At 34.7% G+C, this 15,849-nt stretch overlaps 2 protein-coding genes across 4 annotated transcripts in view; one reads left to right on the plus strand and one right to left on the minus strand.

Annotated features, from left to right (window-relative positions):
- The window catches only part of MAB21L2 (mab-21 like 2), a 2,862-nt gene extending 1,793 nt beyond the window's left edge, over positions 1 to 1,069 (plus strand). Inside the window, exon 1 of the mRNA XM_033134097.1 lies at positions 1 to 1,069. This exon is cut by the window's left edge and continues 1,793 nt beyond it. Coding sequence (XP_032989988.1) covers positions 1 to 322 — 322 coding nt within the window. The 3' untranslated portion in view covers positions 323 to 1,069.
- The window catches only part of LRBA (LPS responsive beige-like anchor protein), a 575,445-nt gene that overhangs the window by 244,250 nt on the left and 315,346 nt on the right, over positions 1 to 15,849 (minus strand). For 2 of the 3 annotated variants that reach the window (XM_033134087.1, XM_033134086.1), the window contains exons 38-40: positions 15,101 to 15,261; positions 7,108 to 7,254; positions 4,410 to 4,546 (exon numbers count right to left, since the gene is read on the minus strand). In XM_033134087.1, coding sequence (XP_032989978.1) covers positions 4,410 to 4,546; positions 7,108 to 7,254; positions 15,101 to 15,261 — 445 coding nt within the window. The remainder of the gene's footprint in view (positions 1 to 4,409; positions 4,547 to 7,107; positions 7,255 to 15,100; positions 15,262 to 15,849) is intronic. The other variant, XM_033134088.1, reaches the window with a different exon arrangement.

Raw genomic sequence — 15,849 nt, forward strand, 5'->3', positions numbered from 1 at the left:
GCTGAAGACGCTACGGGACCGCCACCTGGAGCTGCCAGGCCAGCCGCTCAATAACTACCACATGAAGACGCTGCTGCTGTACGAGTGCGAGAAACACCCTCGGGAAACGGACTGGGACGAGGCATGCCTCGGTGATCGGCTCAACGGCATCCTGCTGCAGCTCATCTCCTGCCTGCAGTGCCGCCGCTGCCCTCACTACTTTCTGCCCAACCTCGACCTTTTTCAGGGCAAGCCCCATTCAGCCCTGGAGAGTGCTGCCAAGCAGACCTGGAGGTTGGCCAGGGAAATTCTCACCAATCCCAAAAGCCTGGACAAACTATAGGGTGCTGGGGACTGCTTGAAAAGCGACACAAACGGGAATGCTCTCATACGACACACACAACTCTGCGACAAACAGCGGAAACTCCGGACACAAACTTTTATGTAAGCCACCTGAAAGAAACAGGAACAAGCAGCAGACCTTCGTTGATTAACAGGCAAACAAAAAGACAGCAAGCCAAACAACACAAAATCACATTCTTGCACAAAAGTGATCGTTTCCTTCCAAACAATGTGAATTTAAAAGGTCACACAAAAGAAGCAATCGGGCTTTGCCACCACAAAATGAAACCCAAGGTACATTTTCAAATCAATGTATAGTAGTTTCTCCCCTTTTCCTTCTCTTTCTTCTCTGCCTTTCTGCCTCTCTCTCTCTCTCTCTCTCTCTCTCTCTCTCTCTCTCTCTCTCTCTCTCTCTCTCTCTTTTTCTCTCTTTCTTCTCCATCCTCCCTCTCCCTCGCTCATTTCATTTTGTTTTGGGTTGCCTGAATGTTGTCACCAAGTGAAAAAAAAGTATTTAATTATATGTAAAATTTCTCTTTTAAGAAAAGTTTTGCTGATGTTAAATGTATCTCAGTGCCAATGTCAGATTGTGCCCCTCCCTCTCTTGCACCTCTACCCTCACCCTAAGCAGTCTTGTTGAAAACAGTAATAAAAACATTACTTTACATTGTAATTGACTGTTTGTGGATTGTTGTTAAATGAAGGCAGGTGAGATCACAATTTATAATTGACAATGTAAAGATGTGAATTTAAGGAACTAAATACAAGAAGCTGCCATTTGAATACTAATTTGCAAAATTTACAAATACAGCACATTTTGTAGATTTAACCATACAAGTTCCCACTAAAAATCCTTAGAAAAGAGAAAACATTAATTTTACCCAACTATAGAATATGTGTTGGTTCTATAGATCTTAAGATTAAAAGTAATATCTTGTTTTATACTAGAAAAAAAGAACAGATCTTGTATGGAACAGATTTTGATCCTAATTTTTAAAATAGAAAAGATTATTTCACACTAAAAATTAAATGATTTGTTTTATGCCATAATTTTTAAAAATCCACTCTGAGTCTGAAATACATAGGAAATATTTATGGATCTTTTCTGAATAGTTAACGTGATCAGTTGATATTTTTCCTTCAATCATTTGTCCTCTTCAAGCTTTAAATAATAAAAACTTAATAGTTAAATCAACTGCACCGGAAAAGAATAAAATGGTTATACCAATATTCCTTTTCCTAGCAAATGGTGATAGGAACAATCCAGACTTATGAATTACTTCAATTTTTAAAACAGCTTGGTTATAAATGCCCAAACTAAGATCATTTCTATCAAATTCCCAGAATTATTTAGAATTACTCAGAAGCATCTGATAGGCAATTTAAACAAAAAAAGGTTTTGACACAACTTTATGACCAAAGAAAGATTACAGTTTCAAGGATGTACAAGTACAAAAAGTTCCTACACTTTCTGCCTTTCTAAGGTAACAATCCCATGTAGTCATTTTAGCATTTCAACTTTGTTTCTTTTTAATGCTGGGGAATATCTGATTGGAAAATAAAGTAATTGGTAAAAGTGAAAGTATCCCAAAGGAATTGGTTTGTCTTCTTTATGTTGGAGGAAACTATGTACTCCATTAAATATGCTAATGATGAGGCACAGGTACAGAATATATGTCAGATGTTTCCCTATAATATTTAAAATTTATTCTTTGAATTAGCCCTTTTTAATTTACTGAGAAAAATCCAAAAATGAGAGAAATACAGAAAAATGTTCTAAAAAGAAATTTTAAAGATCAGAAGAAGAAGTTTGTGTGGGTGAGGGAGTGTAATAGAAGGATGAGCTGCAGGATAGCAGAGATGGATGAAAAACAAGGAAGGTACGTACTCAGGGCTCTGTAGCATAGTTCACTTGACAAACAGGCTTAAGTCATAAGATTTCCTGGTAAAAATTCCCTAGTTAAAATAGTTCTGTGTTAGAAATATAAACTATGATCTTATCAGTTTTGAAATCATCTCCAGCTTTTCAACCTATATCTATTTCTGGTCTCCCTTCTTGTAGATGTTGAACAAACATCACTGTAATACTAAGTGGTTTGAACAAATACATTAATTTTTTTAATAAAATGAATTTATTCTTTGGAGAAAATGTTCTGATTTTTAGGAACATTTTCAAAGCAAGGATTAGGTGGTTACATTGACAAAGAAATGATTTCAGGCCACAGTGCTTAGTTTAAAAGATTAAAATGACATCTTAAAAGGACCATTTTTTGCATGCTCAAAAGTATATACAGCTTTAGACGCGTATCTCTTCCCACTATCCCTGGAAAAAAGTTTTTAAGTCTTAACAAGAAGAAAAATTCCCCAAATTCAGCATCTTTTTTCCCTCCTTATTTAATTTTATGGAACTAAAAAAGAAAAACACAACAACAATACAGTGGCCTCATTACAAATATCTTCAAGCACCAACATGGAAACAAAATAAAAAACTCTTCCAATAACTGGTTGAACAGAAATTTTTAAGTACAAATTAGCAGCAATTGTCATTTCTATAACATTAGGCAGGTTGCTGTGATACAAAACAATTTCTGTGATTAGGGTAACAGATCCCTGTATCACACAAGCAACAGGGGAAAAAATTAATGTAATGATGTTCCACGAAATAAGATCAGAGAGAAATAAAAGTTATAACTTCCCCTAAAGGAGTAAATCAATTCAAAGAATCTAACTGCAAGATTGGCAGAGATTCTTATATTGAGTATAATTATATTAGATACCTTTAAATCACGAGTTAGATTTTAAACCATGTATGTTCAGAAACATAATGGAATATTCTGAATTAAATTTCAGATTTTCAAATTCACAAACTACCATAAATTAGAGAGTTTAAATAATTTTCATCACCTTTCTTTCCTGAAGAAACTAAAATACATTTTCAGGTATTTCAGCCATGCAACAAAGTGAATATTTTTCTAGTTGATGTAATTTCTGAATTAAAGATTTCTCTGTATTGCATTAGCTGAATTATTATGGTCAAAATAATCAGTTCCATTGTAGCCTTCCTTTCATACAGTCTACCAAATTCTATCTTAATAAAGGCAGCAATTTTAAAACAATGTGCTAGAAACATGGGTGAGACAAGAGGTGATTGTAAAGTTTTTAATAAAATTATAACATTTTCATCAGGAACTACTTTGAAATACTTCTAAATCACTAAAATTTAATAATGCACATGATTATAAAACCAAAGAACCTCCCACCAATAAACTCAGAATTGTGTGTGTGTGTGTGTGTGTGTGTGTGTCACATACACGCTATCAGCCTATGAAAGAAAGTATTCCATTTCTTTAAACCACTTCTCTTTCTACAGGATGCTTATTTTGCTCATTTCTTTTTAAAAGAGACTGTTTTTCTCAGAACAAATTCTACCATTCACTTTCATGAAATAAACCTAATTTTGGCTTTATGGCTGTGCCACGAATGTTTCTTAGTAAAATAAAGTTGCCAAGGTCTGAAAAGTAACCAGAGATACATTTTAAAGGGAAATTACATTTTCATTTAAGAATAGGAAATTATGCAGTGCTTGTAAAATTGACTACAGGTAATGGGAAACAGAGGTATCTCATACACACACAAGACATGCACGCACGGCAGAGTAGTAAGTCATGAGGACAAAGCAAGGAGAGTGATATATTGGTATTATATCCAGAAAATATAAAGGCTAAACAAAATTCTCTCTCACCTCTCACTGAATTTTGTGGCTTAATTCACCCTGGGCCCTTTGAGGCAAAATACATTTACAGGAGATATTCCCTGAGTTTCTCCCCCACCCTTGAATGAGCTAATGATAAATGCAATTAAGTGGGAATTGTTTTTGAATCTAAATGAACTTCAATAATCTAACTAGCTGGTAAGGGAATCATGGCTAAAGAACAGAGTTGCCTTGCACATAGGGAGAGGCAATTCAGTAAGAAATTCAAACTAAGCCGGTCAGACTCTACCAATGCCAAGCCTACCTCACAGCGCACCATGCCATCAAAAGGAAAACAAAATTTCATAAAAACGAAACCAGATCCTCATCGTCTCACCTTGGGGTCCATATTCTTGAAGTTGGGGTCCTCTTCATCTACCTCGAAATAGAGTTCGGAGGAGGTGACAGAAAGAGTGCCTTTTGCCACAATAGAGGGGGCCACAAGCTGAGCTGGTGTGCTCAGGCTAACAGGACCTGCCAAAAGGAAAAGACAAGCCATACAAGTTGGAATGACATAAAAAAAAAAAAAAATCAAATAGATTCAAGCAGAAATTTAATTTTAAAATTCTCACCTCTAGGACCAAATTGCCTGCCAAATCCTACACTTACAAATTCTGCCCACCCTAAATCTTCCTCTAAAATGCAAAATTAGGATTCTCATACTAAGAGATTTATAATAGGCGATTAATGAAAACAGTAAAGGAGGAGGAGGCAATTATTTTACAGGGAGTCTGCAAAGCTTTGGTCTAATCTCATGGTAAGAGGGCGGCTCTGCCTAAATAAGTCCATCCACATTCCATTTAGAAAACAAGCCTCGGGCTATCAAACAACATGGAACAACAACCAGGAGCAAGGACGACTCAATAGGCTCCCAAGGCCAGAGGTTAGCTGAGAGTTTGACTGAGGCATGATTACAAAAAAGATCACTAGCTTATTAGCAAAGTGAGAAATTTTACACCATATTCTCTGCTAAAGATTTTGTGCCAGGTTGACGCAAAACCTGTCCCATAACAACTTTCCCCATGAAAGACTGGTAAAAATACTTATTTTCTAAGCCTGCCTTTCCACTGTTAAATATTGTTCAATGCTTTCAAATCTAATATTAGTGTAGTTCAGGGACTCTGGGAGTAAACAGCTGGAGGGTGGGTTTCCAAGTGAATGAATTTTTATTGGAATAATCAAATCTCCACAGGGCTTATCAAAGAGACAAATCAGCCTGCTACTGAAAACAATAGATTCAATACAGATAGAAGAGCATAAAGTATGTTAGAGCTAAACCTAAAATAAGAACTGAAAATAATGATTTTCTTATATATATATGTGTGTGTATATATATACACACACATATATATATATATACATTTATTTATGTACAGCTAGATGTAGTAAGAATTTGAAATGCCATGTCAATTCCTCATTGCACAAATTCTATAGGTGAAGAAAACAGCAAGAGAAGATTGGCACTTAGAGGTCTGAATTAATATAGTGCCTATAAACACGGTACACCTATTCAGGTAATCAATTGGTGAGTAAGTGTTTCAAAATTCAGATGAATTGACATTTCCATCGATTGTGAGAAGGGTGTTGGTCCTTAATCTCACATCAATCTTAATGTGTGCCAGTAGGACAATGGAAGGGATGCTCTGTGGAGATCAGAGCAGGTTTTGCCCTCTATTCCCAATGTACAAATACATTGTGTTTGCAGATGGGCAGCAGATAGCTGCGGAACAGCCATGATTTCCCAAAGCTCATCCCTATAAATGGATGAAGTGAGCAGCTACGTGTTCTTTTGCTGTCTCCTTTGCCCTCTGTACATTAGCATGTAATCCTGAGAAGAAATAACATTTTTTCAATCACTCTCAGACATTCAATTACAGGGTAAGCAGACAGCTGCAGGATCTAGGGCAGCCTAGGTCCTAAAGAAGACCCCTGACAATTTCCACTTCATTTCTAACCCACACCACTTTATTAGTGTGGATTACTTCTTAATCCTATTGCCATTGTCAAGATTATATAATTAAACTCCCCTTTCACCTCTATTACTGTATGAATGTATTACTAGTAGCAAGAATAGAAGCAAAATAAAGGAGGAGGAAATGGGTAAATGGATGTGAAGGAAAAGACTAGAGAACAGCACTGTCCACCTTACTCTCTACTCCTGCCCCAAATCCCTTAACACTGTGCTCCAATTAATTTTATGTTACTTTACACAGAGGTTTATGGTCATCAGAGAAGATACCATTATCTATTTTGGTTGTCATTATCAATCAGTGCATAGTAGCATAGTTTGCAGATATGTCACTAAATATATTTCTTATGCCTTTTCTCTTAAAATTATCAAAATAGAAGATTATATAATTTTCAACAAAGAAATTGGAGAACCTTTCAGACTTTCTACCTTGAAGAACAGAGCCACGGGCATTAAAGAAAAAAAAAGAAAAACAGTTAATGAATGGCTAAAATTTCAGGCTAAACGAGAGAATTTTTCCCATAAGGGAAGTAAAACTGAAAATCTGCAGAGTGCAAATCAAAATTCCTATATCAGGTAAAATATGTGAATCCTGTGTAAAGCCGTGTCATTCTTGGAATGGATTTTTTTTGAGAGAGTTAAATGTATATGCAGCATGTTCTCTAAGACAGGTATATCAAAGCAAATAGCTCATCTGCCCCCAAGCTTTATTTACAAAACAATTGGCAGAATTTTACTTATAGCTCTCATTTTATAGAGATTAAGTAACTCCCATGGGATGAGTGAAGCAATTCTTTTTGCTGTTGCTGCTTTTAAACTTTTTTTTCTTTTTCAGTGAAAATTATTCAGAAAAAAAGATGAATAGGGTAAAGAGACTGAAAGAATAGAAAAATAAAGGAGAAACAGTGTTGAAGATTAGGTGGAAAATGTTTGAAAGAACAAAAAAAAATTATCTAATATAATTGTGGGTGTAAACGTAGTAGTTCTAGCCGGCACAGCTGAAAAAGTAAGTAGATGCTTATTGTCCTAGAGCTAGCTGAAATAGCTGCTCAACCATTGAATTTACCAGTGAGATTCTCTAGATCTTTCTCATCCACGGATGACAGAGTATCGTCGTCGCCTTCCAGGAGGATCTCGTTTTCTGAGTTCTGATTTCCTAAAGGCTGACTCTTGATGGACTGTTTTCCTTTAGCAAGAATATCTTCATCTGCAGCTGAAATGAAAAGGAAACAAAGCTGTCCATCAGCTCTAGGAAGAGTCCTTTGGCAGAGGGGCAGGGAACTGAGGTAAGGATAGGTGGCCAAAGATGGTCAATCGTTTTTACACTGGGAGGCACCCACAGTGGGGAAAGTGAATGGGATGGCACACATGCTCCTTCTGACAAACATGATTCCCCAAACCTAGTTTAACGTTATCCTGAACAAGCACCCTAATCCCATTAAATCTGACCCTTGCACAGCTCACCGAACCATTTATTTATTTATACTTAGGGCACGAGAGGGTTCAAAGGCAGCACGTTTTTGGAAATTTGTCAGTAGAAAAAAAAATCAGAACCTAGTTTTAGAAACAATACCTACTTAACACTGAAAAATAAGAAAGACTGATTCATTCCTCGAATAAAATCATACTGACAAACACTTTGAAATGGTTGAGGAGTGGCTCTGAAGGAGAAGGGGTCAGAGCTAAGAGATTAGTAGCCAATAAGGATTCAGGCCAAATACTGAAGGCATAGTTGACATTCATAAAGCACTAGGAGCTCTGAGAAGCTGCATTCTCTGCCTCTCTCCTCCATCCTCCCTCCTTCCTTCACCTTGCCTGCGCCTACATTTCACCCTACCCACACCCCCACGTCAGCCCTTACACAAATATCCAAGAGCAAGGTAGTGTGGAAACTAAGTGGAGGCTCAAACACTACCTCCCTCCTCCCTGTGTTTAAACTAAAGGGCTAAGACACCCCGGGGGCAAACATAACAGAAAGCCTGGGATGAGAGGCTTCTGGGCAAGGAGCCCCACTGCCTGCCTGAGCCGCAGCAGACTGTGGAGAGCAGCAGCGGCACCAGACTCTCAGGCTCTGACAAGGCAGCAGGAAAGGAAGGGATGGAGGGAAAGGGTACACGCGATCTAGGGAGTGAAGCAGCAGCTTTGAGGAGCACCTACAACCAACCAACACCGGAACCAGAAAGAGGAGCAGAGGTGCAGCTGAAAAGGGGAAACACTGAAACTCAAAATTCCAACTTCAGACCCCATATCATTCCAGAATGACTCCATTGCTCTGAGCAGCTTTCTCCTTAAGAAATACATAAAACCAGATAGTAACTTCTTGATTGTGATTGTAAAAAGCTCTCGGTGTTACTTAAGGGAAAGTTTAGCATCTTCCCTAACCTTTCCGGTTTCCAGTTAAGGAAATCCCAGAGGCAAAGCACCTGATCCACCGAGTCAGCAGCCATTGATATGGAAATCAGATGGGGAGGCATTTTACTCCTCTGCAGTTTTATGCCTAGGCTTAAAGCCCCAAACCCACAGAGGATAAAGCACTCCACTGGCAGTAACATCGCTAATGTATATCTAGATAATTTATGCTGAATAAACTACATGCACGTTACCTGGTTAACCTTACAAATCAAAGCTTCTTTGAGTTTAATAGTATGGTTATGGATAACGTTAAAATAAAAGTTAATTTTTGTTATATGTATTGTGAGTTCACCATCTATATCCTTTACAAACAATACTCATGGCACTACTTAAAAGAACATAGGTGCTTCCTATTAAATTAGAAAGCCATGGAAAGAAACTTTCTGTATTTATCTTGAATACCCACTATGGGTAAATAAAATCTTATTTTCCTTCATACCCACATAAGTAAGCTGCACACATATGAAGGTCTCCATAAATATTTGAGAAAAATTTAAAGTACTAATTCAAATGGTTTTATATTTTTATAAGCTACAAAAAAATTATACCCCCAAAATATCCTTTTATTTTTTTTGAAAACAGCAATATGTTTTTATACCATTGTTTATATTTCGAATATTTATATTTCCCTACTCTGAACTCATAAACATTGCTCTTAGCCAAAACAAGATCTGTTCCAATTTACTATCGATTTTACTAAAAAACAAACTGATCACTGAGAAATACAAGAGGAAATCACCATCTTCTGTACTTTCTTATAAAATAAATTAGAATAAATTAACAATTGCCAGTCAGAATTTAGTACAAAAGCAGTGTGTTACATTCTGATTTCGTGGACTTACAATTCCTTCTTTAAAGCAGAAATAATAATAATGCTAGTATTACAGAACTTTCATCATGTGCTAGGGAGTGTTCAAAGCACTTTACATATTTAGCTCACTCAATTCTCATAAACAATGCTAATTTCTCCTTTTCAGGTGAATAAACAGGCTCAGAGAGGTTACATAACTTGCCCAAGGCAACACAGCTAGTGAAAAGTAAAGTCAAGATTTAAATCCAGGCAGTGTGGCACCAGGATCTGGGCTTTTAACCACTATACAAATATGAATATATGTGTAATTTACTGATTAGTTTACTAATTCCTATGTTTCTCATAGTGCATTTTAAAAGGTTAAGTCAGAATCATTAAAAAAGTACAGAATAAAAAAATATTCATTTCCAAAGCTAAATTTGATGAGCATATGCCAAAACACATCAGAAACAACTAAATTCAACACTTTTCTCACTGTGTTCTCTGATTATTGCCATACATGTCATGAGGTACACAAAGCTTATATGAAATGAAAAGGGACGCTGTGGAACGCTGTAATTAAAACAGCTCAGTAAATAAATTCACGTTCATTCAAATGACCATTAAATATAATTTCTTATCCCTTTCAACTGGAATTTTAAAATTGTTAAATATGTTCTCATCATGCTGACACATTAAAACACACTAACTTCTGAATTTAATAAAATTTTATGAAAAAATTTTAAAGTATTATAGGTCTACTGTATGCATACAAACACCCATTTTTTATTTATTTACTTATTTTTACAAGCTCAGATTCTGGAATTGTTCAACCTCAACTGAAAAACCTCTTGTCATGGAAAATATGCAGCTTACTGATATTTAGAATGGTTTTCCTGTAATTAACTCCCCCTTGAGGATTTTAAGTTAGCAGCAGTAAAATTACCAACAGTACTCTAATACACACCACATGCTCTGGTTTTCAATTCTCAATGGTCTAATAGCTTTCTGCTAAAGAACTTTTTTTTTTTTTCAAAATTAGAACAAAACTGTCCCAAGCATAAAATAAAAGATAATTATCATGTTTATGTGCTGGGAAAAATATATTTTCAACTTTCGTTTGCCTTATACTCAATCAACCATTAAAACAAGTATCAACTATTTTGATATCTTCTGTGAGTATATTCTACACTACAATAAGTTTAATTGGATGAAGTCAGAACATACTTTGGTTCAGTTTTAAAGCCTGATTCAGATCTTTTCTGGTTAATAAAATCATTATCAAACATGGTAACTTAAAAATTTGCATATCACTAGTAACAGATTCCCTTCATCTAATCTCACATTTAATTCTGGGTTAATATTTAGTCCAACTTAACTAAAGTGCGACTGTTACATAAAATTAGATAAACTTGTTAAAAATGCTTTCTTTGAATCATGACTTTGGATTCACTGATACTAAGAGCAATGAGAGGGCTCGGAGAGAAGCTGGTCCTCAAAATGTAAAGTTCAAGTTCTTGAGAGCTGTTACTGGACATGAGTTGATTGATCTATTCAACACAGGTGAGATAAGTAAAATTAAAACAAAGTAAGAACACAGAAAACTGTTCCACCTATGTATATAAATCCCCTTTTAAAAAGTCCACCGCACCAGTGAATTAAATCAATACTCTGTATTACAGTAAAAGTTTATACATTAAGAATTAGCCACTTTGTTTAAATAAAAAAGATTACTACCAGAATAACAAAGTGACCTCAATGTACATAAAAAATACGGGTATCCACTTAGTGTGATGTGAAGTACCTACCGTAACTGTTCATTCTGAACAGGATACAGAGAATATCTTTTACACAACTCTTGTCCTAAACTAATTCCACTTTATAGTTCGTGCAGGTTCCAAAGGGTTCCAAGTCAAGAAAGTTTACACAAGAAAAATTAATGAAACTACTAATGATGGTTAGGAGAACAAGCCAAGTTCATCTCCTAATGATCATGGGTTCCCTAAAATTGTTAGATAGAGAAACTATTATATGTTGATACTAAAAAGAAAGCAATAGAATCCAGCATTATTGAAGTTATGAGAGAATGGCATGATTTAGCATCTTCACATGGTCTGTCATCCCTGGAAAACCAAATGAGGTACTTGCATCATTCCATATGATTACAAGACACCTTTTAAACTATGTTAAATCCCCATCATGTTTCTATTAGCAAGCACATTGGCTACAAAATAAAAATGTCTTGAATTCAATAGGATTCTACTGATAAACTCTTTTACTGTTTGAATTAAAACCAATGTTTCCATCATTTAAAATATTTTTTTTATGTGGCTTTAATTTGAATATAAAATTCCTATTATATTTAACAATGAATTTAGGAAGACAGCATAAGCATAGTACAATGGTAAGAAATACTCACTAGTCATGGGTTAACCTGGGCTTAATCCTATACCTACCAAGAATTACATTCTCCTTTTGTTTCCTCAATTTCCTTATCTGTAAAGAATAAAGTTAAACTAAACTTTAGCCTGAAGTTCTTTCCAGATCTAAAATGCTCTGATAATAAATAACTGACAAACTGGGCTCTGTGCATTGAGAGAATGTTACGAATCATTACAACTGATTTCTAATAAATTTTAAAACTATAAAATGGAAGAAAATGCCCTCCAGAATCAAATAACCCCCTCTGCTTGCTGCTAATTTCCATAAAGAATATTTAATCATAAAAGGAAGTATTAAGTTTTAATTTAAAAATATGACTCAGTTTCCGCAAAGTTAAAGAAATCGCCCATTACAAAATGACTTTTATAAATAACCACTTTGGAGGGTCTCTCTTTGAAAAATTACCTAAAGCCCTTTTCCCCAAGCAAGTTAATGTGAACTTGGGAAGGGCAATTAAATTGTCAGAATTAAAAAATTTGTTTTTAACTAGAAGGTAGCCAGAAGTAGAGTCATGGGGCTAGTATTGATCGCCGGAACAGAGAACATCACTCTTCAGGTATTTACTCTGCCACCTTTACACCAGAGGCTTTCCTTCAAATCAAATCAATCTATAAAAAAGATGGCTCTTACTATAAAATACATAACTAATCTCCAACGGCACTTCTATTCAGACGTCGCCTTTTGATAATGATAGTATACTTCATGATGTTTTAAGATTCTGTATTTTTTTAAATGTCCTGTCTCCTTAGTTAAATCAATTATAAATAAAAGTGAGAAGTCATAAAACAGTATAAAACTGACACATTAGTTTCAACAATATCTATTTTAAATATTCAAATTTCACATTAAAGCATACTTTTTTACCCATGCTAAAATCTGTAATTTCAACTGCTTTTTGATCATATTAACTGTTTTGTTATGTATACATGACTCTTAATGCGTTTATTTTCATTAGCCTCCTCTTGTTAAGTTACGATAAAAAAACAAAGTTTCATAATTAACACAAAATTTAAAATGAATTTCAACTATAAGATACCTTATTTAATAAAACATTTAAAAATTAAACTCTTTGCTTACGTAACATATTAGCATAAATTATGCTGACATCTAACAATTATATAGTACAATCTATGTGCTGAGGTCTAAATCTGTCTAATATTTCTTTATCATTTAAACTAAAAAAGTGTATAAAGTATGATTATATTTCATGTCCTTTTTCAAAATATGTCATATTAAATATGACACATCTCCTTAATAGGAAGACCACTGAAGCATCTCCTATACATTTAATTCATTTTTAAAAACATACATTTCAATCTAATCATGTTGTTTTGTACACCTGAAACTAATAAAAGCGTAAAAAAAATAAAAATATACACTTCAGATTTAAAAACATTGTTTTTAATCTTTCAGTATTTTAAATATTAATCATAAGATTAGTGTAAAATACTACCAAGTAGAATGAAATTACATAAATGCTTAATTTTACTTCTCTCTCAATTTAAAAGTACACAATAAAACATACATAACTAATTGATATTATATTAACCTTTCAATTACTATTAGAGTAATTAAGAGTGAAATCTGTTTCTATACAGGATTTAAAAAGTTTTAAATGACAGAACCATTGCTGATAAATCTATTTTTTAAATTAGGCTCTTAGCATTAAAAAAGTTGACATGATAATATTATTTTAAAAGGTATAATTCAGCAATATTAAGATTTATTCATTATGAAGAAGCCTATAACTTCCCTCAAATGGTTAAAAGTACTATTTTTTGATAAAAATAGATTTTAAAAAGCTCTGAGTTAAATATGTACCGAAATTTTAAATTCAGTTACTGATATTTCTCTCAGGTGAAAGGAATAAGTTTGCCTATTTGCAATTTTAGAAACAAGTCCCTCTCTCCAGATATAAAGGGAAAAATTTTCATAAAAAACATTTTAATTGCCATTCATTGACCTCAGAACTCAGAACGCAATGTGAAATGACAGTTAAGAAGACAGAAAAATACTTATTAAATTTTAAGTGCACACAGTAACATCTGCTTGACTGAAAAGGATGAAACTGCAAAAAGGATGATTTTTTTCAATGTAAGGGTCATTAACCAAAACAAAACACAAAAACAGGAAAGAAAAAAAAGTGTGTGTGTGTCTGTATAGCTGAAATCTATAGCACCACATAAAAAGTACATGAACTCTAAAAGCAAAAGTGGCCTAATTAATGCTACATCTCATTTCTCCTTCTCCACCTCCTGCAGTTGAAGATGTAGGGCTCTGAGACTATTATTGCTTTTGGATCACTTTGTTATTGACTATTCTCGGTATGATCATTTATTTTAAAGGACTGATGTCACATTTGGTGTTATATCTGATGACATATTGTGGACATTTTCTTCCAGAAATGGCTCTTTAAGGCTGAGTGCAAGAGGTTAAGCTGCCTGACTGGGGCCAAACCTAAGATCACAGACTTTTAATCTAAAATCTTAATATTCTCATTGAATGCAATGTAACATTTATTCTGTATACTACATACTATCATTTAACTATAAGATGCTAAATGTTAGACTAACACCCTATAAAAAGGGGAATTATAACTATTTTATTTAAAAATAATCCATTTATATTTTATAAAATAAGAATAATTTTAATGTGGAGAGGGCATTTGCCCTCTTAATGTATCTTAATTGGCTTTCAAAAATTACAATATAAAAAAAAATATAAAAATTATTAAAAATATTAAGTTAAACCCTATGATCAAAGAGAGTAAATTATCAAATCCAAAGGACTTGATTTTCAGTTTTTCTAATTTGCTCATCAGGCTACCTAAACTGAATCATAGTGACATGCGTTACATCAAAAAGGGAAAAAATATTTTGCTAAGCTCTGATAACAAGATGATGCAGAACTGGAACATTTGAAAATAATGTCTATTCTCTTTTTCCAAAATCCATCTATCACAGCCATCTACAAATCAAGGCTCAGAAAGTATCGAAGCACTTGGACATTTATTACCATCTCTCCCACTTCATAATCTCAAGCTAAAATACCATGGTTGAGGGAAAACCATACACACACAACAGAACCTGGAAACCTATTTGGTTTGTAAATGCTGTCTTTCTGATATTCATGGATTTAAGGCAGGCGTCCTGGATTAATTTACTCAAAGCTGAATGTGTCACTTAAAAGGAGAAATATTTTATCCTCCTACTCTGAAACAAAGGGTGTATGTTAAGTTCTGCATGTGTAACATAATAAATAAATACTCTTGACACCATAATTTAATAGGACCCTACACTAACTATAAAAAATTTAACTTCTCTTTCTGGGGTGAATAACTCTGAAATGTGGCAGTGGACCATTTTACAGTGCCTTGGAATAATGAAGCGATGCTCTTCATTACCAAGTACTGTACCTGCTGCTCCTGGCAAGGAGTGGTTTGCACACTGACCGTGTTCCACGGCTGTTTTTAGGGTCGCTTCAGGATGTGTCGATCCTAGAGGGTTACGCACAAATCGTCGCCGGCGCCGCAAGTCATCTTCCCAGTAGTCAAGGCGCCAGAACTCACGAGGACGACTACAATGAAACAGAGAAGCCACATATGTTAGCAATTATCAAACAGCGTGGTAGCACTGAATTTCTGCATAAAGCTCTCCTTGTTTGCTCTGCCTTTTTTTTCCCTCCCCTTCCTCTTAATTCTCCCTCCACCTCACACTCCCCTTTCTGCAATCTTTAACTGAGGTATGTCCTTGAAAATAACAATATCACCTTCCAGTCTAAGGAACTCCTTTTTCTTTTTCTTGGAAGGTGAAATGAGCACTAAATACATCATTTTGAAATGAATTGCTGACAGTGTGATCAGTTTCCCCACACTCTAGTGGCATGTGCTCTGATTTCAGCCTCATTTCAGCCTCAGCAGGGCACCTTTCTCTGTGGCTGCATTTATAAACCAGAATAGGGAAAAGGCTATTATAAATATGGTATAGCATTACCTATATTAATCAAAGTCTGTCCCCCTTCATTTTTCTTCCTAATTTGTGCCTTTTTGCACAAGGTCAGTAAATCATACCGTGAATTCTTGGTCCAGAAAGTGTTAACTTTAATGAATATCTCAGTTACATGGTTATGTATGTGATAATAAAATATTACTCTGTTTAGATGTGC

The sequence above is a fragment of the Rhinolophus ferrumequinum genome, chromosome 18 (genome assembly GCF_004115265.2).
Source record: "Rhinolophus ferrumequinum isolate MPI-CBG mRhiFer1 chromosome 18, mRhiFer1_v1.p, whole genome shotgun sequence".
In the NCBI taxonomy this organism is placed as follows: Eukaryota; Metazoa; Chordata; class Mammalia; order Chiroptera; family Rhinolophidae; genus Rhinolophus; species Rhinolophus ferrumequinum.